This window comes from Gekko japonicus, unplaced genomic scaffold, assembly GCF_001447785.1.
Source record: "Gekko japonicus isolate JY-2015 unplaced genomic scaffold, Gekko_japonicus_V1.1 scaffold1974, whole genome shotgun sequence".
NCBI classification, from domain to species: domain Eukaryota; kingdom Metazoa; phylum Chordata; class Lepidosauria; order Squamata; family Gekkonidae; genus Gekko; species Gekko japonicus.
The window spans coordinates 159,409-183,599 of record NW_015163147.1 but is presented as its reverse complement, the minus strand read 5'-3'; the positions used below and the strand labels follow the sequence as shown (position 1 = coordinate 183,599).

The following is a 24,191-nucleotide window of genomic DNA, read 5'->3' as shown; positions in this document are numbered from 1 at the left end:
TTTGAGCCTATAGCACATTTCCAGTTCATAACTGGGATGACTGTCTTAACTGAGCCATTGGCTAAAATTCTGATACTTATGGAGTATTTTTGCCTTCTTAACTAAGGAATTGTCATGTTATCAGCTTCTTCCTCCCCTGCCTGTTTTCACTTCATCATGACAGGCATAGCAGTCTCAGTGTGATCCTTGTGTGTATAGCAGATAAATGGCTTGAAGTGTAATCAGATCCTTCCTATGCCTCCTTTCCCAGCTTTCTGCATTGCATTCCTTGGTGTTAATACCACTATACTTCATGCTAATAGTAAGCCCTTTCTTTTACTGTGTAAATGCCAGCATTCTGACCAATGATCCGAAAAGCAAAACTTCACAGCTAGGGATGCCAGTCCCCAAGTGGGGGCGGGTGATCCGCTGATTTTGTGGGCTCCTCCTCGCTGCCAGCCAAGAGCGGCCACCAGGGGCCAACCCTCTCCCTCCCATCCTACAAGATTGAAAGGGCCCTCCAGCTGATCGGCTGAAGGACATGGCCTGCCAATCGGCTGGAGGGCCCTTTAAAACTTGCAGGAGAGGAGGGACAGGGGCAGCTGATGGCTGCACACCTGAACTGCAAGCAGCAGATTCACTGCTTGGAGTTCAGGTTCCAGTGACCCTCACTTAGTTCAGCCATAGTTCTAGCACAGCTGTTCTTGAAAAAGAGCAGTTTCTGTCAGAGCTCTCTCAGCCCCACCTACCTCACAGGGTGTCTGTTGTGGGAAAGGGAAGGGAAAGGAGATTGTAAGCCGCTCTGAGACTCCTTTGGACTGTGAAGGGCAGGGTATAAATCCTATCTCTTCTTCTTCTACTACTACTTGTACAAAGCATTTAAAGGGACCTTTGAAATGCTTTTTATAAATGGGGGCCCCTGGGGCCTGAACTCCAAGCAGCAAATTCGCCACTTGCAGTTCAGGCTGCCTCCCTAATGAATTGATGTCACTTCTGTGTGACATCATCACATTGGGCACATCCCCACCCCCTCCAGGGACACCCCCCCAAATCCCCCATTGATGAGTGGACAGAACCTGGCAACCCTGTTTACAGCATTTTTAAACATTACTTGCTCTTTGCCTCATATCTGCTCTAGTGACTAAGTTATTGAGGTACTCACAGAACTAAATGTTGTTCATGCCATTCCCAGGTGATTACTGTGTGCCCTGAGCCCAGGCTGCTGGAAAAGTTGCGGGAATGTAATAAACTATTGGACCTAGTACAGAAAGGCCTAAGTGAGTACTTGGAGACCAAGAGAGGAGCCTTTCCAAGGTAATTTCCGTATTTAAGTTTAAAAAAAATTTCTGGGGCAGTAGTGAAGGAGTGGAGAGTGTCTCTGAGTATGCCCCTTGAACCATAAAATATAATGGAAAATGACACAAGATGGATGCCAGCCAGGACAGGCCTGGACATATAGCTTAGACAGACTGCCTCACCTTGGACTAATCCCATCATATGACCCAGCCTCACTCCTTTGCACCCATTCACCCTAACTAAGCAACACGTAACACCTTTCACAATACCTATTAGCTTTTCTATCTGATACTCAAAGGGTCATCAAGAGACATTAACACCTATAGATCACCTCAGAAAAACCCTCAGGAAAACTCATCATGTGCCTCCCAAATCATTGTTCACCTCCAAGAAACCCATCAAGTTATTATTTTGGGGGCAAACACATCAGACTGCCCCAGGGAACATTTTCCCTATAACTGTAGCACACTGTGCCATAGCAGTGTGTGTGTGTTCTGGGACCCATACATACATCCCCACTTTTGTGTGGGCCTTCTCCTCTTCTTTGTGAAATGCTGGTCATTTCACTGCTGCCTCCACAGACCTCACTCTTCAAGAATGATAACTATCACCTCCCCAAAATTGCTTTCTCCCATCTCCTCCCTGATTTCCTCTTAGATATTTTGGTTTTTTTAACCATGTGTTTGTATTTCCCTTTTATTCCCGTTTCAATAAAATCCTTTCCATTTGCTCATCGGACTGGTTTATTTTGAGAATTCTCGAAGGGAAAGATCCCCGTATACATGGGTGGAGAATCCCAGTAACCCACGTCTCACTTTGTCTCCTCAAAGCTAATTTCCCCCACTAATCAGGAGACTGCCAATTTGGGTAACACATTCAGCCTCATTATTTGGGAGGAGACAAACGATGCAGAAGTTAAATTCACAGCAACACATTTAGTTTATTTAATAAAATATTTGTAACCCACCCTTCCCCTCCATATAGAAGGCTCAAAGCAGCTGACAACCACCATGGATCTAAATCAATAGCCAAAATCAATACAAACATACAATAATATAACACCCACAGCCTATGTTCTGAATCTCCTAATGGCACATGCATCAGCAGCAAAAGAGGAAAAAGACAGATTGATTAGGTAACCCTAAAGGTTGGAGGAAAAGAAAACAACAACATATCTATATAAAATCAGACACATGTCTTAAATGAATCAACCGAACACCGCCACCCCAACACACATCCAAAGACGTTTGATGTGTCTGCTATCTATAAGCTCCATTTGTAGGATACACATTAGACTTTTTTGGATGTAAGGGGACATTCTCTTGATTTATTTAAGATATCTATCTGTTTTTATATAGATATATTGTTTGTTTTTCTTTTTCTCAATCTTTCGACATACTGCAGCAACGTCACTTTTCTTCAAAGCCCTCCTGAACAATGCTGCTTGACAGTGTTTTTTAACAACTGCCAAGTTAGGTGCCCTCTTAACATCCTTCATGAGACTTCCACAAAGAGGGTGCTCCACTAAGAAAGCCTGTGAATGGGGAACAGCCGATCTAATAACATGAGCCAAGGGACCAACCAGGAGAGATTGCTGGGAAGGATGAAAGATTATCCCCTTAGTTATGTCAGTCCCAGTCATGGAGTACTTTAAAGGAAAGAATCAGCACCTTGAATGATGCCTGGATCCATACGGCAGACCAGTTTGTGGATTGCTTAGTTGCAGTTTGTGATTTGATCACATGGCAGTCTCCAGCCTACATTTATGCCGAATGTGCCATGATAATTAAATTATATTAGAAAACTGATTTTCTACTATTGGACAGTAGACCCTTGCCTCCCAGTAATCACAGATTTTGCCATTTGTGGTGATCCTGGGAAAGGATTCCCCACCAATATCAAGATTGTACTGTACAGGTAACCATTGGAGCTGTTTTAAAATGTGTGTGATATGATTGCACCTATGTGCTCCAGTCAATGCACAAGCCACTGTATTTTTTTTCTCATTTTTTAAAAACACACTTTACATTTATTTATTTATTTATTTATTTATTTTGGGATTTATATCCCTCCCTGCCCAGTGGCTCAGGGCGGCTAACAAGCGGCAATGCCGAATTTAAAATTTAAAACAGTAAAACAGTATTACATACATAATAAAATTGGTGCTCTGATAATCTGCATAAAATCACATAAAACACATTATGCAGGCTTTGCACACTATAGTCTGTGATCAGACTGGCTGTGCAGACAGCGTTTTTCAGAAAGGATGTCACCTCAGCCCCCCACTAGTATCCACTGCTAAACAGATTCTGTGCTGGAATAAATGCTTTTAGGATTGAGGCCAAAAAAGTTAGTTTTCAGCATTTCGTCAGTAGTGCTGTTACTAGAATGAATGCTGCAGAGCAGAGACAAAAACATAAGCCTTCTTTCCTTCCAGATTTTACTTCCTTTCTGATGATGAATTGTTAGAAATACTGTCTCAGACCAAGGACCCCACAGCTGTGCAGCCTCATCTCCGCAAGTGTTTTGAGAATATTGCACGGGTAAATAATAGCTTTTTCTCTCTGGGGTAGGACACAAATCCTGCTTTGGGAATGCTTATATTGTGGTATAGCTGGAGATAGCTGGAGCATTTAGGTTCTGCTATGCTAGTGTGATTCTAATAGCAAATGATATTTTTCCAGATTTAGAAATGAATATGGAACAGAATGCTGTGTCTCTGCATAAAAGAAGAACATTGCAGCATTGCATGCTTGGAATACAATATTTGCTTGCATAACTAGTGACTCTTTAGAAAGACAAACAGTATGATAGTAGTTTTAACAGGTCTGTCATATATATACACATATATGTATACATACACACGTATATATATATACATACACACATTTATCCCTTAGAAAAGACCATGAACTCAACCGCAAAGATGTATTTAGACCGCAGTGTAACCATTGAGCAGACAGTTGGCTCATCTATGTCAGTTGGCTTTGGTAAATTTTAACTCTGGGATGAATTGTGGCTTTAATCTATTGCTCCTAGTCCATATTTTATCAGGTGGAAAGTTACTGGCAGATTAATCTGGGGGTAATTCCAATTCTGCTTTACCTTTAATCATTAGGATTATTATACTAGCGGTTTTCATTGGCGCAGTCTACAGAAATTTACATATTGTGGCCTTCATTGATGCATAAGCATCTAGGGAATATACTAGTGAACATACAAAGTCCATATGAGCTGATTTGAACTGACGTAGTATTTTTCTTTTTCAAACTGTCAGTTTAACCCTACATCAGTAAAGTGGACAGTAAGTTGATTTCAACAAATAAAACAAACTGGACAGAAGATTGACTGTACCTACCTAGACAGACATCAGAGCCTGTGGTATGAATAATTTTCAGCAGGCTGCATGTAGTTCTACATTTAGTTCTACATTTTATCATGTAATGATACATTTAGATCTTCTTCGTGGTTTCTGTGCATCACACCCATGGGATTATGCGCCCGCACTGATCCGGATCAGTGGTATGCAAAGCTCACAAAGGGATTTTCGCGCCTCTCTCCCAGGCATGCGCGGGAACCCCACTGCGCATGCCGAAGGAGGAGGGGCACGGACATCCCGCCAGTTCTCTTCTGACCGCTGCGCTGTTAACAGCTCGTTTTCTGCCAGTCAGTGAAGAAGCGTTTTTTCCTCTCCCGAGGGATTATTGAAATTGTACTTTTTTTGCTTATAGTGTTTATTTTATTTTGTTCTTTAGAAATATATATATATAAGGACTTTTTGTTAAGGGTTGCCGCTGCCTCAGGTGGCTTCCCGCCTCCCCCCTCCCTCTCTCTGAGGTAAAATTTCACCTCATCTAAGGACTTTTTTCTTTTGGACCATTTTACTCTTTTATGGCCAAAATAGGGGGCTGTTTCATACTGTGTGTTGGCTGTGGCAGCAAACTTGCCCCTCATGATGGCCACACACTCTGCATTATTTGCCTCGAGGAGACTCATCGCCCAGACACTTGCCGCCATTGTGCGAAGTTCTTGAACCAGACTCACAGGAACAGGGTTGCGAGGCTTCGAGTAGCGCTTTGGGAATCGGCATTGACTCTCGTGCCTGTGGGACATATGTCGGCCGAGACTCCTTTGGTCTCCCAACCAACGACGACCATGTCGACATCGGGAGGTACCTCAGCACCGACTCCCCCACACCGTGCAAAGTCGGCATCGGACGGGGGGCAGTCTTCTAAGTGCTTGGCATCGAACAATGCATCTTCCGCCTCTACGCTGGCCAGAAAGAAGAAAAAACAGAAGCACAAGAAAGCTAAGTCTTCTCTCACCGGCACTGTGCATAAGTCTCAGAATCTGAGTGGCGAGAAAGTGCAATCGGGCTCTGCATTACCCCCTCTTCAGCGGGTGCAACCTGACGTCGTTGATACTCCAGTACCAGAGCTGCCTACGATTGAGTTATTGGACTCACCCATCCAGCACCTGAACCCCCCCGGTATCGGAGGCTTCTGTCGACTCCGGACCAATTTTGGCCTCGCCGTTTGAAGTCGAGGAAATGGTCCTGCGTCAGCCCCGTAGAGATCGTTCTCAGTTGGTAATTTCCTGGGAAAGTGATCAGTCGGCACTGGGCTCTCGACACTGTTGATCCCGATCGCCCAGAGGCGAGGAGTATCGATATCGACCTGAGGAGTGCCCAGAGTACCGTCATTCCAGGCCCATGCTCTCGTACTTGCCTAGACGGGAATTGAGACCGCACTCCCCGACCTACTTTGACCCACCTGTATCGTTGGACCATAGGGGGCACATGCCTTGTTGGTTCACATCGTATTCAATGTCAGCATCGATGCCATGGCTGACGCCTAGGCCACAGTCAGACTGGGATTGTGGATCACGTCATTCACGCTCTCCCCATCGTAAATCTAAGCCTTCCGTGTTGCAGTCCAAAGCCACAGAGGAACCTTGTCGGCCCTCTCTCCTCTCCATTCCACCCTTACTTTACCCCCGAAAGTCACTCCGATACCGGATACCCCTGTGGCACCAGTATCGCCTTCCAGATCCTTCATCTCTGATACCAGCACTGACTGTTCAGAACGCCTGACAATTCAGAATCACCACTGTGCTACTCAGTGCCAGGAAAGATTCTATGTGACGTTCCTACAGTGGGAAGTGGGCTGGCTTCTTGGCCTCCATACAGCCCTCTGATGTCCCCCCGGCTTCTGTCAGGATTGACCAGGTCTTAGACTTTCTGCTCTCACTGGCAAAGAAGAGCCTCTTACACTCCTCAATCAGGGTGTATTTGTTGGCAATTTCTGCCTACCATCTGGGCTTTGACAGCTTTTCCGTTTTTTCTCACTCGGTCTCAAAAAGATTTATGAAGAGTCTCCTCCACGTATCCACCGATCTGTTCACTGGTACCCTTTTGGGATTTACCGCTGGTGCTCTGCCATCTCATGGGGTGGCCCTTTGAGCCCATGGCGACTTGCGAGCTAAAGCATGCAGCATGGAACACTACCTTTCTCGTCACCATCACCTTGGCCAGGAGGGTGGGCGAACTTGTGGCCCTGCATCATGACCCACCATTCCTTGTTTTCCTACTGGATGGTGTGAGACTGGTGCCTGACATATCTTTTCTGCCTAAGGTGGTCTCCGACTTTCACCTAGCCTCGGAGATCTTATTGCCTAATTTCTTCCCTAACCCGGAAGATGGACAGCAGTGTCTCCTTCACACTCTAGGTGTTAGGAGAGCGCTGCTTTTTTACCTAAATAGGACACGTTCAAGTAGGAGGGACGATCATTTATTTGTCTCCTACTCCAGGGCTAAAGATCTCAGCACAACATCTCTCCAAATGGATTGTCAAGACTATTAAGCTGTGCTACCTGCTGGCTAAGCTCCCATTACCTTTGCCTGTGCGAGCACACTCCACAAGTTCCGTGGCTATATCCACAGCCTTCTTAAGAGGTGCTTCCCTGTCGGCGATCTGTGGGGCTGCGACATGGTCTTCTCCGAACACCTTCATCAAGCACTACGCTGTTGTTATTCGTGAGTGCCGCAGAGTGGACCTTGGTCATCTAGTCCTTTTGTCAGAAGAGCATTGAATTTGTGACAGCTCCCACCTCCAGGTGAGCCACTACTTTTCAATCTCCCATGGGTGTGATGCACAGAGACCACGAAGAAGATAAACAGGTTGCTTACCTGTAACTGATGATCTTTGAGTGGTCATCTGTGCAGTCACACCACCCGCCTGTCCTTCCCCACTGCTGTCGCTTCAGTACTTTTCTCCGGTTATTGACATGACAGCGGTCAGAAGGAACTGGCGGGATGTCCGTGCCCCTCCTCCTTGGGCATGCGCAGTGGGGTTCCGCGCATGCCTGGGAAAGTGGCGCGAAAATCCCTTTGTGAGCTTTGCATACCACCGATCCGGATCTATGCAAGCGCATAATCCCATGCATATGACTGCACAGATGACCACTCGAAGATCATCAGTTACAGGTAAGCAACCTGTTTTTCTACATATCATGTAATGTTTCAATGTATAAAATTGGTAATTTTGCACATATTATATCTAGTAAGTCAGGTGTGGTAAGACCCTACAGTAATGAAAGTCAACATAGTCTGTTGTTTGAAATGGGTTTATGTCATCTGATTGTTGATTGTAAGAGGACTAAAATATTGTCCAACTCCAAAAAGGTGTAATAACACTCCACTTGGCATCTCATGTTGTGCTTTTCATCTCATTAGCTGCTCTTTCAAGAAGATCTCCAGATTACACATATGTATTCTGCAGAAGGGGAAGAAGTGAAGCTTTTCTCTCCCATTTATCCCACGGGCAATGTGGAGGACTGGCTGCTGGAAGTTGAAAGGATCATGAGGGCTAGTGTGCGGGACAACATTGAAAGAGCAATCAAGGTTTATCCACATGTAAGTAGCCTGGCTCACATGTTACAGTGAACACCCATACAACCTGCATGTAAGTGCGTACTCCTGTTTGTAAGAAAGAGCCAACAAATGAAACTGGGAGCCGGTACTTGGATATATATGGAGTTAGTCACAAATTAAGCTGTACATGCATTGAATGTAGCATGAGAATTACTCATTGCACATATAAAGGGAAATCAACTGTACACTGTACACACAGATTGTTCTGTGTGTTCACTGTAACTTGTGAACAGGGCTAATGTCTTGCCTAGAACTGTACAGGAAATCCATGTTATTCATATGGTGAATTTTGGGATGTTTCCCATCAAGAACTAATTTGCAGCCTCTATGTTGAAAGATTTGCTAATTGCATTTTAAAAATTCATTTTAAATATTTATATCCCACCCTTTCTCTAAGCAGCCTTAAAACAGCTAACAAAAAAAAATCCCAAGTGGCATTCATAGGAATAAGAGTTCACCTCAGTTAATTTTTAGTAACATTCTGTCTTTCTAGCATTGTGCTTGGATCTTATACTGCATATTATTAATTTCCTACTTCTGTCTCATAGCATAGTATAAACCCCAGTACTTGCTGGATCAGACTCTTGGCCTCCAGGTCCTCGTGGCTACAGCTCAGGAAGGGGAGGGGGTTGCTAATCAGCCATTCATCATCCTCCATCCTTCCTAGGCCTCTCCATGGCATGTGGGAGATATAGGGTTGCCAGGTCCCCCTCGGCCACACAGCAGGGGTAAGGGGTAGAGTTCCAGCTCCAAGTTAGGAAACTCCTGGAGATTTGGGGGTGGACCCTGGGGAGGATAGCGACCTCAGTGGTTTACAATGCTATAGAGTCTACCCTCCAAAGTAGCCATTTTCTCCAGGGGAACTGATCCCTGTAGTCTAGAGATCAGCTGTAATTCTGAGGAATTTCCAGGTCCTACCTAGAGGCTGGCATCCCTAGCAGAGACTCAAGGCATGTCTCCCTTGGTCCTTCGTTGTGCATGCACACTTTTTCAAATATGTTGGAATGGAAGGTAAGAGTTCAAACTTGTAAACAGAGGCTGAACAGCAAAGTATCGTGTTACCCGATGAAGAAGTTTTACGATAGTAAAGGTCAAGGTTCCCTTGCTCGAAAGCCAGTCGAGTCCGACTCTAGGGTTGCGATGCTCATCTCCGTTTCAAAGCCGAAAAACCAGCGCTGTCTGAAGCCGTTTCCATGGTCATGTGGCCGGCATGACTAAACACCAAGGCGCACAGAGCGCTGTTACCTTCCCACCAAAGTGGTACCTATTTATCTACTTGCAATTTCTTGCTTTCGAACTGCTAGGTTGGCAGGAGCTGGAACTAGAGACGGGAGCTCACTCCGTCATGTGGCAACTCGGGTCTCGAACTGCTGAACTACTGACCTGCCACAGCCTGCAGTTCAGCGTCTTAACCACTTGAGCCACCGCAGCTCCTGTTTTAAAATATGTGAAGACAAAACTAAGTAACAAGCTAACAAGGTTATAAGGTCAACAGTTGTTTAAGGAGGAAAACAGTAAAGCAAGAGGAGATGAATGTGTGAGAAGTAAACTGAGACTTTCTATTCATCTACTCAGGCATAGAGGTAATTTAACTGCATTTTTTCCTTCTTTGAGGTGGGTGCAGTGTTCTGTCAGCAAAACATTCCAGTATTCCTTGTATTACATTCAGTATTCTTAGGGCTACCAAATTTGGGCTGGGAATCCCCCGCTTTGAAGCCCCGATTTCCGATGCGGCGGAATCGGGGCCCGGGGGAACCCCGGGGGCCACGGCCATACAAGGGAAAACTCTATGGTTTTCCCCTGTATGGCCGTGGCCCCACCCCCAGCGTGCCCAGCGTCCCCCCGCTCCCGGCGAAGACGAATTTGGCAACCCTAAGTATTCTAATATACTATTCTGAAAAAGAAATACACTAAAATACAGAGGATGTATAGTTCTTGTTGCAAATACATATGTGAGGACTGAATGAGTTAGCATATCCCTGTTGAGTCCTGGGGAGGTTTTTGTTCAAGCTGTTGTAATTGTAATTCAGCAGTTTCCCTTTCCATTCTGTTCCTGAAGTTCCTTTGTAATAAAACAGATACTTTGTCACCCACTGAATGTCCTGGAAGGTTGAAGTGTTCTCCTACATGTTTCTTAGTCTTGTGATCCCTGATGTCAGATTTGTGTCCATTTATCCTCTGCCGTAGGGTTTGTCCTGTTTGCCCTTTGTAGGCCCCGGTCACACGGAAGGTTTTGGCCCGGGAGAGGGACGGATCGGGGGCGCAGCAAACGGGCGCGATCTCACTGCAACATCTGGGAAGCAGCGCGCACCCGTCCCAATCTGTCCCTAAAGCCGGAAAACCCACGGCAAAAAAGAACCACCTACAGAGGAGGACTTACCTGGAACGCCGCATCAAGCACGGCCGTGGGATCGCCAGCGCGCCCATTGTCCGGAGCAATCTAGGCTCCCAGCCGAACTGCGCATGCGCACATATGCGCAGTTCGGCTGCCGCACTCTTCCTTCAGTGGCTTCCCCCCCGGCATCTGATCGTGCCGGCGAGGCACTGCACGGCAGCTCAAGGAATCTATGTGATCCCGCCGCCACGTGTCTCTTTTCATGTGGCTTTCAAAAGTCGCACTTTGCCCGTGCTTCCCCCCACCCCCCCGTGTGGCAAGGGCCATAGAGAACCAAACAGCATTATCAGCATTTAATGGCATATACAATGTTAGAATGAGCCTCTGATGGTGTAGTTGATGTTGTTAGGTCCAATGATTGTGTTGTATGGTTGGATGTGGCAGCAAAGTTGGCATCTGGGTTTATTGCAAGCTCTGGTCGCAGTGTCCATGTTCAAATTAGATGATGCATTATTGTGGGTGAGGAGTTGTTTGAGACAGAGGGTCTATTTGTGCGCAAGAAAAGATTTGCCCCCCAGTACTTGTGAAAGAGAACTGTCATTATCCAGTAGAGGTTGTAAGTCGTTGATGATGCGTTGAACTGTTTAGAGCAGAGAGCTGTATGTGACCACTAGTGGTGTTCTATTATTGTCTCTTTTGGGCCTGTTTTCTCTGGGTATCATTCTGTCTTTGTTAATCTGATTCCTGACTTCATCAGGTGGATACCTTAGTCCCAAAAAGTTGTGTTGTAGATCCTTCAGGTGAGAATCTCTGTCTGTAGGATTGGAGCAGATGTGGCTGTAGCGTAGAGCCTGGTTGTATTCGATAGATTGTTTGGTATGTTTAGGATGGTACCTGGAGGCATGTAGGTATGTCTGTTGGTCAGTAGGTTTCCGGTATAAGGTGGTGTCTATGCGTCCATTGCGTACTTCTACAGTAGTGTCCAGAAAATGAATTTCTTGCATGGATTGGTTGATTGTCAGGTTGATGGTGGGGTGAAAATCGTTGAATGCCTGGTGGATTGTGTCCAGGACTTCTTTACCATGTGTCCAGACAGTAAAGATGTCATCAGTATAAAGCAGGTGTAAGAGAGGTATGAGTGGATGGGAGTTTAGGAAGCATTGTTAGCATATTGTGGGGCCAAGGTCATGTACAAGAGCACGCAGGTCCAATATCCAAGTCCAAAGCCAGTCTGAAGGTCATTGGAGTGGAGCAGAATCAGGAGCTGTGGTCACAAAGTCCACCAGGTGGTGACTTGTTCTACACCGAGCAGACTCCCTTGACTGGCTTTTATAGGCATCTGTTGCAAGGTCGTACTTGCAGCAAATAGCTTGGGAGTAACCCTGCAGCTACTCATGAATAAATTTTTATAAAGTTTTTAAAGTACACAAGGATGAGGAAGGGGAAAGGGGAAGGGGAAAGAACAAAAGTAATGATTTTCTGCATGTAACTTTCCTCTACTTGTCATTTCATGTTATACACAGATAAACTGCGAGGTTAAAAAGTTCATAAAGTCTTCCTAATCTTATAATATTAGAAAGTTCATATCTTTATATTTCTCTCTTATCCAATTATAAAATGGAGTCCATAGTCCAACGAAGTCGTCTTCCATTTGCCCTTTTAACATAGAAGTCAATTTATCCAACATGCACCATGACTCCTGACTCCTCCCCAGCATTTTCTATCAACCTATCGAGACAGTGCGTGATGTCCACAGACTTCACACCGGGCAGGCAAGTCACCATGTGGTCAAAACACCTGTCACAAACCCCACTCACTGTATTCCTAATGATTGAATCACCCACTACTAGAAGCCCACCTCCCCCCTAGCCCTGCAGGGGTATCCCCCAGGGGTACAAGAAGATATTGGTCCATTACCCAAGGAAGGATCCCCTTCTCAGGGAGAACATCCTTCCTCCTTAGACTGACGCCCTCCAACCTTGAGACTCTCACTCTCCACAACAGCAGAAGAGCTGTCAGCACAGGAGTGGTACTGTTCTGGTAAGTCCCTGAAGGTGCCTTCCCCAAATCTCTCTCTCTCTCTGCCTTTAGCTTCTCCAGGTCGGCAAACCTAGCCTCAAGGGAACAAACCTGCTCCCTGAGAGCCATGAGCTTTCATTATTTGAAATGGCTCCCTGCTTTTTTGTTAATATTTTAAAGGAAAAAACTATCCTAGGCACCTGTAGCTCTTGGCAGCTTGCCTAAGAGGTTGACACCCATCTCTTGTGGTGAGGTTTCATTGTCACCCAGCTGCCATGACTCTGCTGAGCTAACCCCTACTCAGAGCTGAGGCAGTGCGGGGCATGGAGTCCAGCAATGCCTGATGAATTACCAAACAGGGGGCTCTACAGGCTGTGCTGTATGTGTTGGTAGGCCACGTGTGACTCCTTTGGACTCTGTTGTAAACCCTTTCATATAGCTACCAGCAGGGGCCATTTCGTAGAAAAAGAGGTGCAGGAGCTCATTAGCATAACTCATTAGCATAACTTATTTGCATATGCCACACACCCCTGGCATCACCGGAAGTGTGTTAGAAGGCAAAACCCACTGCTCAGGCTCCACTGCACAGGTGAGTGAAACTGACCCACTCTACCTCCATTCCCTTCCCCATCCAGCCTGCCAGGCAGGATGGCTGGGGAAGGGAAGGCAGCAGAGCCATGGCTGGGGGAGGAAGGGGGAGGCATTTATATGCCATCCCCCTTCCATTCTCCAGGAGAAAAGGAGTCATTTAAAGATGCCTCCCCCATCTTGCTTTGCTTCCCCAACCGGCCTGCCAAGATGGGCCAGCTGGGAAACCAAAAAAAAGATGGGAAGGCATCTTTAAATACCTCTTGCTTCCCCAGCCAGCCTGACAAGGCGCACTCGTTGAGGAAGCACATGGGAAGCTCTTAAAGATGTCTCCCCAACCTTTCTTAGCTTCCCCAGCCAGCCCGCCTTGGAAGGCTGGCTGGAGAAGCAAAAAACTTTTTGGGGAGGCATCTTTGAAAGCCTCCCCTTCCCTTCCCCAGGTGGCCTGCCAAGGCAGGCTGGCTGGGGAAGCTAAGAAAGGTTCTCATATCTGGGAGACAAAGGTTCAAATCCTCACACTGCCACGGCAGCTCGCTGGGTGACCATGGGCCAGTCACATACTCTCAGTCTAACCTACCTCACAGTTTTGTCATGATGATAAAATGGGGGAGAGGAGAATGATGCAAGTCTCGGTCCCTACTGGGGAGAAAGCCAGGGTACAAATAAATCATGCGCCACCTTGAGCAGGACTTTGAAGAGAGAGCACAAAATACCCTAAATAAAGAAGTTCACATTCACAAGATGACCTTTTGGAAGGACACAGAGTTGACAGCCCCACCCTGCAGAACACTTAGAAGAAGAAAGGAGTACGTAGGAATCTCCTCTTCTTTAGGGAAAGGGTGTCCCACTGAAGCAGAGGGGCTGCGAGGACCATGTGCCTTAGGGTGACAAGGTTACACACAAAAGCTACTAGAAGGAAGGAGCTATTTCAAGATGAGGGCCAGCACCGCATCACCACTGAGCAGTAAAAATGTTCAAGTCCTTGGTTCAAATCCCACCACCATTCCACTTACTTGGTAGCCTTAGGCCAAGCACCCTCAGTCTGACCTCCCGCTGGAAAACTGTCATTCTGGCCTACCATATAGGGCTGTTTGTATGGGGGAAAGCTCTTAGAAGCTCTGCAGAGGTGCTGAACTTTTCTTCCTGTTATTACTCAGCCTGGCATCAGGGTCCCAGAGGCAGCGCATTCCCCAGCAGGACTCTGGTGAAAGGCTGCTCCTGTGGAATCTCTGCCTGCTTTGCACCTGTTCAGTGGACAGTCAAGAGCCAGGCGAGGCACCTGGGGTGGGTGAGGCACCAGTCTCCCCATGCTGGGCCCACAGACCCCCAGGCTCCTAGCAGAAGGGTCGGCCGGCTTCCCTCCAGTGCACCCTCCCTCCCAGTGAGGACCAGCCAGCTCCTGCACCCCAATTCACCCTGGCCGGCTCAGGCTCCTGCTGCAGCCCGTTGACAGTGAGTCTGCGCCCAGAGCCGCTGCCAGGTGCAGGCAGCCAGTTGGCGGGGCTGGGGCTGGATGGCAGGCCAGAGTCAGGGCTGTCGAGGGGCCGCTCGCTGCACCACTTGGCATCCGGCAAATCTGCCACCTCCTGCAAGCTGAGCCGCCCCACCATTGTGCCCCGAGTGCCGCCGCCACCCTGCCTGCCACAATGCTCCAGATGGGCGCTCTGGCCACCTCACCCCGCCTCCTGCGCCGCCTCCCCCGGATCACCCGCCAGACCCAGGCTGCTTGGGCCGGGCCGGGAGCTGAGGTGGGTTGCTGCACAAACACAAGGGGAAGAGACTCTGCTCTCATTCTAGATGGACGCAGACTCATCTGGCGTCTCCCTTAACCCTGCTGTGAAACTGGAGCTGAGACTGGCTTCCCCCACTAGCCTGCTAGGAGCTGGGGGCGGGGCTTGCCGCTGCTGCCATATGTGCCCGCTCCTTGTCTTGAGCCTGCCGGAACGCTGTTCTGGCATGTTCCGGCTCCAAATGACCCCTGGCTACCAGTCTGGTGTATTTATTTATTTAAACCTTACATAATTGAAACCCTTTAAATCTTACATCATTTTGGAAAGATAGTTGTAGATATGAATGAATGTATGAATCTACCCAACTTCTTCAGAAGTCATCTTCAGAGGCTGTTCTTGAACACCCCCACCATCTGAGGTTAGAAAGGTCTCAACCCACAAAAGGGCCTTAGTTGCGACAATGAATCTTTGGAAACCCTTCCCTAGGGAGATTTGTCTGTCTCCCTCTATCATTGTCTTCCGGCAGCAGGTCCAGACTTTCTTGTTTTGTTTGGTGTTCCTTTACTAACTTTTATTAGCTGTCCTCCCTGTTTGTGTTTTTGTTTTTATATGTTTCATTTAATCATCTTAAATACTTTATGTATATTTCTAGTTTAAACAATGTTTAATGTTTGAAATGGTTTAATATTCACTGCCTTAGGGGCCCCAAGTTGGGTGGAAAAGCGGCATAGAAATTTTTTAAATAAGTAAATTCAGGATTGGGAGCCTCAGCTAAAGAAATTTCCCTCTTGAGGGAAAGCTTTCAAGGATTCCCCTTGGTGTGTCCTTCTGGTCCTTCCCTCGCACATTGATTGTAAAACTAAGAGAGTATCTCAGTTAAGCTTCAACAATGTGATAATTTGCATTGTAAGTACTATATCACACCAAGTGAATTTTTTGCAATCTGAAAGTATTGTGGAGAGATAAACAAGCAACTCAATTATACAGAAAACAGAGTGGTATCTAAGATAGAATTGTCTAGAGGTGAATCTTGACACAGTGATGTTAAGGCAAAAAATCTATTGTATTTACTATTAAAATAATCTGTTTTTAATAAAGACACCACGGACTACATGGGTCTTAGATTGGCCAGGCCAGGTGACCATTGCTGGATGTCAAACATTCTGGACAAAAGAAGTGTCAGAGGCCCTGGAAGCTGGGGATTTGTCCTCCAGGCTGTTTGCACAGCTAAGTGTTCAGGTAAAAATGTTTAATTTGTGCTTAGAATAATTATTTATGCAAGGAAAACCTGCTTTCAGTATTCCCTACTAGAAGTAAAAATAGTCCTGACTACACGAAAGTTGCACATTTGGCCAACTCATGTTAAACATGGAAACATAGGGACCTGGCATAACCAAAGTATCTACTGTTTGTTCCTTTGTCATCCTACCCGACTTTGTCCCATCTAGAATACAATAGATTTTGATTTGCTGTTATCAATAAATTTATTATGTACATAGGAAAACTTACCTAAAACTATGGCTCCATGTACTCGGTACACCTGGTGCTAGTGGCATACCTAGCCTATTTGGCATCCAGAACAGATCATCAAGTCTCTCAGTACAGTGGGCAGGGAGGGAAGAGGGAAACACCACCCACTGCTTTAACTCTTCCTTCCCCTTCCTGCCCTCTAAGGGCACCCTCTTATAAATTGTTACTTGGAAGAGCCTTCCTGAACTCAGTGGGATTTACTTCTGAGAAAAAAACATGCATGGGATGGAGCTACAAGCTTCTTTTTTGAGAAAGAAGACTTCACCACATGTAGGAAGAAAAACAAGGACAAGGAGATTTCTTTGGGGGATTACACCTCCAATCCTAAGCATATTTACTCAGAAGTGGCTTACAGATGAAGAGAAAAGGCTGCCTTTGCGTTGTGCTAACAGAATATTTGTTTGTTTGTAACATATAATAGACAGAAGTACAGCATTGGTCAGATCAGAAGCAAGGTTTGCTTGTGTGTGTGTGTGTATGTGTGTGTGTGTTTCCCAGCAAGAAGATCTGTTTATTTCAAATATGAAATGGTGAGCAAGCAAGGGGCGGGAGAAGGAGGAATGCAAGATTTACAATGAGAAACGGTGACCTTAATATTGTGGTTCCCATAAAAAGCTCTCCTGAGCGGCACTTTTCCAATTCATTGTGACCAGCCCATTTCTAATCCCACCCTGGCAAGAGCTTGAGAGTTGGACCTGATAATGGTTCCAATGGGGGAGAAGAGCTTGGCTTCGGCCCCCCGGAACCACTCTGCAGCCAAACAGTCGCACTTCCCACACCTTGAAAGTAACTTGCAGCCACCTCCTGGCCATGTTTTCAAAGCCCTGCTGCCTGCTAAACCCTGCCAGGCAGTTTGGAAGCATAGAATTGGGAGGGAGCTTTTAGTCCAATCATCTCTGTGCCACAGTCCCAAGATCTTTGTCTTGCCAGGTTCTTTTTGCCTGGAATACGTTCTGGGGTATGACAGTGCACCCCCTTATTTCCTGCACCTGGGGCAGACTGCTCCCACTGCCCTGCACTTGGCACGCCACTGCCTGGTGCAATAAATAAAAATGTGAAATCTAAGTTTTAGTACCCTGTTTCCCCAAAAATAAGACCTACCCCAAAAATAAGCCCTAGCAGGATTTCTATGCATTTGTGGTATAAGCCCTAGTGTGTCTTCTTGAGAAAAAATAAATATAAGACAGTGTCTTATTTTCGGGGAAACACGGTATATGCAGTGTCCAATGATGTTTCTTGTGGTTTCCTCTGGAAGTAAATTTAAACAAAGTATGTGGTTGTTTTTTCTCTCCTAAGGAACACTGGTTTTCTTACATGTTTCATACATTGCTAGCTAAAGCACTGTAAAGAGACAGGCATGATCTTTTCTCCAGGGCATTGTCTGGCTTGTTTTGCTTTCCTTACACAGCTGAGTGATCTAGTAGCACTTGTGCGAGGGAAGTTGTCTCGGATGCAACGGGGGGTGTTATCTGCTCTCATTGTGATTGAAGTCCATGCCAAGGATGTGGCAGCTAAACTCATTGAAGAGAATGTTATGAGTGAAAATGATTTTGAATGGATTTCCCAGCTCAGGTGAGGGGTTTCCTTTTATCTGTTATTAATATGATTATTAGACAGTACAAAAGCCCTGCTCCGCTCCGTTGCCGCCCCGCAAGGTGTCCAGCCGCATCCAGTGAGTGCGCGAGGTGGGATGTGCGCAAGGGGGCGCAGTGTGTGGGCCTGGCGGGGGCCACCTAGCCGAGTGCCAGCCAGGGGCTTCATCCTTCCTGGGTGGCTAGGTGGTCGGGCTTCATTGTGCACACGGGGGTGCCACGATGGGCCTTTGTTTCCTTCCCTCCCTTCCTCCTCGGCTTCTCCTCCCTCCCTCAAGCAAGGTACTTATGTACCTGTTGGGATTTTCCTAGTTATACAGCTACTAAGGTGCATCATAGCTCAGCCACTGTTGAATGTTGAGATCATTGCTGGACTGTCAAGAGTGTCTCTGAACATGTGCAATGTGCATCCCCCCTCACCATCAAATAACCACAGGTTAGCCATCTACATGAGAAGTAAGGAGTGGTTTAGGAGCAACTTTCAGCCCTAGCTCCTTTTAAAGGAGGCCAGTGGTGTTTAATGACCAGAATTATGCATGCATGGGGTAACTTTAATTCCAGATACCATTTTAATGTTTCATGTTTTCAGTAGGCTATTGTTTTTACCATTGCTAACCCACTCCATCCTGAGGTTTCAGGCAGGCAACAACCTAGCTTGAAAAGCACATCATTTGAGATTCACAGTGCAATCTCATTCAGAGTTACCCCAGTCTAAACCCAATGATTAAACTGGAGTAACTGGTGACAAAATTTGCTAAAGAAAAGGTACGCAAAATGAGATTCTGATATGCCTGAAATGGAAACATTAAAGAGACTTAAATTTCAACATCACAATTAACAGGATTTTTCAAAATGCTTTGTGATTTGTGTTTTTCTGTTTGAGAGAGAAAATCAGTTTAAACCCCTTCTCTCTTCACTTCCCCCTCCCAGCCCGCCTTGGCAGGCCAACTGGGGAAGCAAAAAGGATCTTCAAAAGCCTCCCCTTCCCCAGCTGGGCTGCGGGCAGAGAAGCGAAGAGAGAAGGGGTTTAAAGTGGGAAGGGTAGGGGAGGCTTTTGAAGATGCCCCCCCTGCTTCCCCTTCTGACATCACTTCCGGTGATGTCAGGGGGCATGGCATATGCTAATGAGCTATTATGCTAATGAGCTCCTGCAGCGATTTTTCTACGAAATGACCCCTGGTTGTCATCATCACAATGTACTTTGAACTGTTTCTGATTATATCATTGTACTTAGAAAAGCCATAGTTCCAGGCTAACAAGTTGTCTTTCTTCCACAGAGTTATACATCAATTGCTGAGGTCATTAGTTTCGTTTTTTCTCTGGCCATGGGAAAGATTTGTAGAATCCATTTTGTACTACGGTTCTGATCTGCATAAATAAGATGTATATGTAATTGTGAAATGTTCACATGTACCAATGACTTATGCAACTTTAACATAGAATAAACATTGCTTAAAGTTAATAAAATATGGTCCAGATGAGTGGGACAGTAGTACAGTAAAATATTGTAGATTTTGATGTCTTTATTAGCTGTTACGGTTTTTCTCCTGTGTACAATTTGTGTTTGATTTTTTAATTTATTATTAGATACTATTGGACAAGAGACGATTTGTACATCAGGGCAGTGAATGCTGAATTTATATATGGCTACGAATATTTGGGCAACAGTGGGCGCCTGGTAATCACCCCTCTCACTGACAGGTATAAAACCTTATTATACTTAGAATAACAGCCACATATCTCTGTAGTCCTTTATAAATAGATCTTTCTTTGAAAGAAGAATTAAAGGATAAACACTACCATCTTTGCTAGATCTATAAGCAAGTAAACCATGGTCTGTATTGTCATGAACAGAGGATGTGGAGAGCTCTGATAGGATCCAGGAAAAAAATTTTGGAACATGCTAGTAGCAGTAGCTCAGGTATTCTATGTCTTGTTGAGGAAGTTGTCAGAACATTGGTTTGTATTGTAAGTTTAGTCCAACCACGTAAACAAGTAAACCATGGTTAATGGTGGTCGGTGCAGGGGGCAGGTGCAGCTGGAGAGAGACATTTACAGGAATGCACAAAGATAGGCAGTCAGATAGCAAGACCTCTGATTGCTCAGGCAAGGTCCAAGAGTGGACCTAGAAGCTATTATAAACCAGACTGGTTAATAATAAACCAGTAGGAAGACAGAGACGGTGTCAAGCACAGAGTCTGGATAGGAGAGCATTAGCTATGCATGTGCAGTAGTGGAACTGTTTGTGGGACAAGAACTATTCGATGCAAGTCTGCTTGACTCATAGTATGATATCTGTAGGACTCTCAAAATTGTCATGTTTGCACATACCATCGTTTCTGAGGGGTCCCCAACTCTTGTGGCTTGGGGGAGAGGTAGAGGGGGCTTCAGGAGGAAAGAAGAGCCAGAAAAGTTCCATTTTGCAAGCTCTGCTCTGTGCACAGTTCTGAGATCCAGCATCATGTGTCCTGGAGAAACACAAGCTTCTTTTTGGAAAATATTTATCTTTAGTAAAGATGTGTAAGCCAGTACTTCTATATTTGTCTTTATTAAGGACAATGTATTAGTCATGCATCTATATGGAATATGGAATGAATCTTCTCCAGATTGAATAAGGATATGGCCATACAATTTTGCAGTAATTTGCAGAAGCAATTTAAGCAAGTGATCCTCTGTGACTAATATTGAATGATGAATCTTCATTGTCTGGAATAATTCCATAGGGCCTACTTTTGCATATAAAATTCTTACGCCTGGTGATGAGCATCAGTATTGATTATTGGTGCTTTTGCAGAAGAGAGCAAGAAGGATATAAAATGGGGTTCTGAAATTATAGGATAATTGTTCTCAGGGGCCTTATCAGATGCATGTTTTAGCTCTAACTTGCTGGCATGTTATAGGTCTAACTGATCGTAAACTGGGAGGTTGGAATGTTTAGATCAGGCTGGCTAGTGAATGCTTTTAAACTTTTTTTCTTGCAGCATTGTTTTGCTAAATGTGATTCTCTTCTGCAGATACAATCTTCTTAGTCTATGGTGCTCTTTAAATGGAATCTGTATGATCTTCTTATTTGACACTTTGTAAATTTTGTAGTGTGGGTTATTTGACTAGAAAACTTAAGGATCCCTTCCAGTCAGAAAATGGGTTGATTCTCTTATTCTTTGTGATAGATGCTACCTGACACTTACTGGAGCTTTGCACTTGAAATTTGGAGGTGCCCCTGCGGGACCAGCTGGAACAGGCAAAACAGAAACAACTAAGGATCTGGGCAAAGCTTTAGCTATCCAGACTGTAGTGTTTAATTGCTCTGATCAGCTTGACTTCATGGCAATGGGAAAATTCCTGAAAGGACTAGCCAGGTATAAAAATATGATGCTACTTATTAATGGTGCTACTTATTACTTGTTAAGTGGGTTCTAGATCAAATCAAGCTGGAATTCTCCCTAGAAGCTAAAATGACTTAACTGAGCCTTTAGTCCTTTGGTCACATTAAGAGAAGACGAGTCACTGGAAAAGACAGTAATGCTAGGAAAAGTTTAAGGCAGCAGGAAAAGACCCACTGTGAGATGGACTGGCTCAGTACAGGAAGCTGTGGCCTTCAGTTTGCAAGACTGTATTAATGACAGGATGTTTTGGAGGTCATGAATTCATAGGGTTGCCACAGGTTGGAAGCAACTTGATGGCACTTAACACACACACATTAATATGGTAGGGTGTGAAGGTTTGGCATGTGGGGTCTTCACTATGCTGATGGTACCCAGCTTCGTTGCTCCTTTACTTCATCAGGTGGAACAAGTTTCTCCATGAATGGCTGCCTGATTATCAGTGACAAACTGGGTGAGAGTGAATAAACCAAGCCCAGTCCAAGCAAGATAGAGCATCTTATGATGGGCGCATCTGCCTATTCAAATATACTTATTCTTAATAATATTCCCTTCTCTTTAGGGGCCAGACTTATGGATCCAGCAATGCTGGTTCACATCCAAAGAGCATGCTTTTTCTGCTCATTCAATTACCTGCCGCAGTCTTTTCTGGAGGCAAAAGAGCAGGTTGCTGTCCTGTATGCTGTAACAGCTTCTTGATCATACTAGTGACTAGTCTAACGTATTCTATGTGTGAGCCCTTGAAGACAGTTGGGACTTCAGCTGATTGAGCTTTACAACCCACACCAATAGAACTGTGGACAAAAAAATAAAAAGATGTATGAGGCATATTGTGTTTAATATGACCCTGGTGATAGAGCTGCCTTTTAAAATATGGCATCTACACATTCGCACACCTAGCAGATCAGAAGATATTACTATAATACTCATTTCCTCTCTTCCCTCTCTAATATCCCATAACTTTTAAGACTGATGGAATTGCTTGTAAATAAAAAATTCTACCTCTGTGGATTCGTGACATTGCCCTTCTTTTATATGCTCAGCTCAGGAGCATGGGCTTGCTTTGATGAGTTCAACCGCATTGACATTGAAGTGTTGTCTGTGGTAGCCCAACAGATCACAACGATTCAGAAGGCGCAGCAGCAAAGGGTAAGTTTATATTTTCAGGGTATGGCAGTAGAGTGAAAGGAAGGGGCTTCTTGCTCCTTTTTATCCCCCTTTAAGTGGCTGTCACATAGACCTGAGTCGCCCTGAGCCTGCTTTGGTAGGAAGGGCGGGGTATAAATTGAATAAAATAAATAAATAAAGTGCTTACTGATGAGATTGTGGCCTTCTTACTTTACCTTTACTTGGGATCCTGGTTGCAGTGGCCAACCAAGAACAATTGTCCAGATACTGAAAGTAATGCAAAGGCATGTACAGTACCTGATTTTCTATCTCTGTTTCCAGGGTTGTGACAGAATTCCAAATAAAATATTGCTGAAGTAGTTAATTAATGAACACAGTGATCCTGGTACTGCTTAATTTTTGCCAAAGTTATTGCATCCCAATGCAAGAAATGTTTCTATGTTGGCATCAGTGATATAAGTGGCAAAATCCATAATATATGCAAGAAGGCCAGGCTGTTTTTCTGAATCCATGTGTGGAGTCTGGTAACATTTGGCAAAGACCCTTGGTTCATTCTCTCTCAAGAACTGATAATGACTTTAGATTGATTGAATTCATTTCATCATCAGATTTCCTCGGCATTTCTGTATACATTCTCTGAAACTGGTACCTATATATAAAAAGATAAAACTTTTTTTATACCTGACCTATCACATAGTCATTCTGTTACAAATTTGCTCAAAACATGAAAATGATGACATGATGTTTGTAGGTAGAGATATAGTCTCCATCAGGGGTCATTTGGGGCTGGAGCGGGCCAGAGCACCGCTCTGGGAGCCCAGGAGCGGGCACAAATGGCGGTGGCGGCAAGCCTTGCCCCCAGCTCCCTGCCCCCAAACTCTTTCTGCCTAAAGCTGCGCCGCAATAGTGGCACGATCTCTCCATTATATTCTACTAGGAAAAAGGCTTGTTGTGGAAATAAATACAACGGCCTCTAGAAAGAGGCTCTGGGCGGGTGCCTCGGCCTTGGACACTCAGTGTCAATTTGCTGTGGCGACCTCAGCAGGGTATAATGACGCTGAGTCCACCATTTTCTCCAGAGGAACTGATCTCTGCAACCTAAAGAACAGCTGTAATTTTGAATGACCTCCAGCCCTCACCTGGAGATTGCCAAAGATGGTTCCCCGGAAGGGAATGGTTGGTTTGGAGAGTGGAGTTTATGTCTTTGTACCTGTCTGAGGTCCCACGCCTCCTGAAACCTCACCCTCTCCAGGCTCCATCCCTCACATCTCCAGGAATTTTCACCCTGGAGTTGGCAACCCTATCTCCTTCCCAGCCAATCATCAACCTACCTTTATTTTCCCCTCACTCTTCAGCTTTCCACCCCCCACACACCTGCAGCCTCTCCTGTGCTCTGAAGCCCTGACTGCTACGTCACATTGGCTGTCATACGGGGGCCACCTCAGCAGCATATAAGGATACAGAGCCCACCGCCTTGGCAGGCCAGCTGGATAACCAAAAAGGGGGGGGGGATCTTGAAAAGCCTCCCCTTTCCCAGCCAGTCTGCCAAGGTGAGCAGGGGGGGGAAGCAGCGGCACGATCTCTCCATCCTGTTCTATGTGCCATAGAATAGAATGGAGAGATCGCCCCGCCGCCTCGCTTCCCCCCCCCCCCCCTCCTTCGCCCGGCCGCCGGGGGAGC

General features: G+C 45.6%; 1 protein-coding gene across 1 annotated transcript in view; it reads left to right on the top strand.

The window, feature by feature from the left end:
* The window catches only part of DNAH1 (dynein, axonemal, heavy chain 1), a 204,482-nt gene that overhangs the window by 74,145 nt on the left and 106,146 nt on the right, over window positions 1-24,191 (top strand). Inside the window, exons 23-30 of the mRNA XM_015407009.1 lie at window positions 1,172-1,293; window positions 3,713-3,818; window positions 8,009-8,188; window positions 15,977-16,117; window positions 17,817-17,980; window positions 19,588-19,701; window positions 21,171-21,359; window positions 22,427-22,532. Of these exons, the coding sequence (XP_015262495.1) occupies window positions 1,172-1,293; window positions 3,713-3,818; window positions 8,009-8,188; window positions 15,977-16,117; window positions 17,817-17,980; window positions 19,588-19,701; window positions 21,171-21,359; window positions 22,427-22,532 (1,122 nt within the window). The remainder of the gene's footprint in view (window positions 1-1,171; window positions 1,294-3,712; window positions 3,819-8,008; window positions 8,189-15,976; window positions 16,118-17,816; window positions 17,981-19,587; window positions 19,702-21,170; window positions 21,360-22,426; window positions 22,533-24,191) is intronic.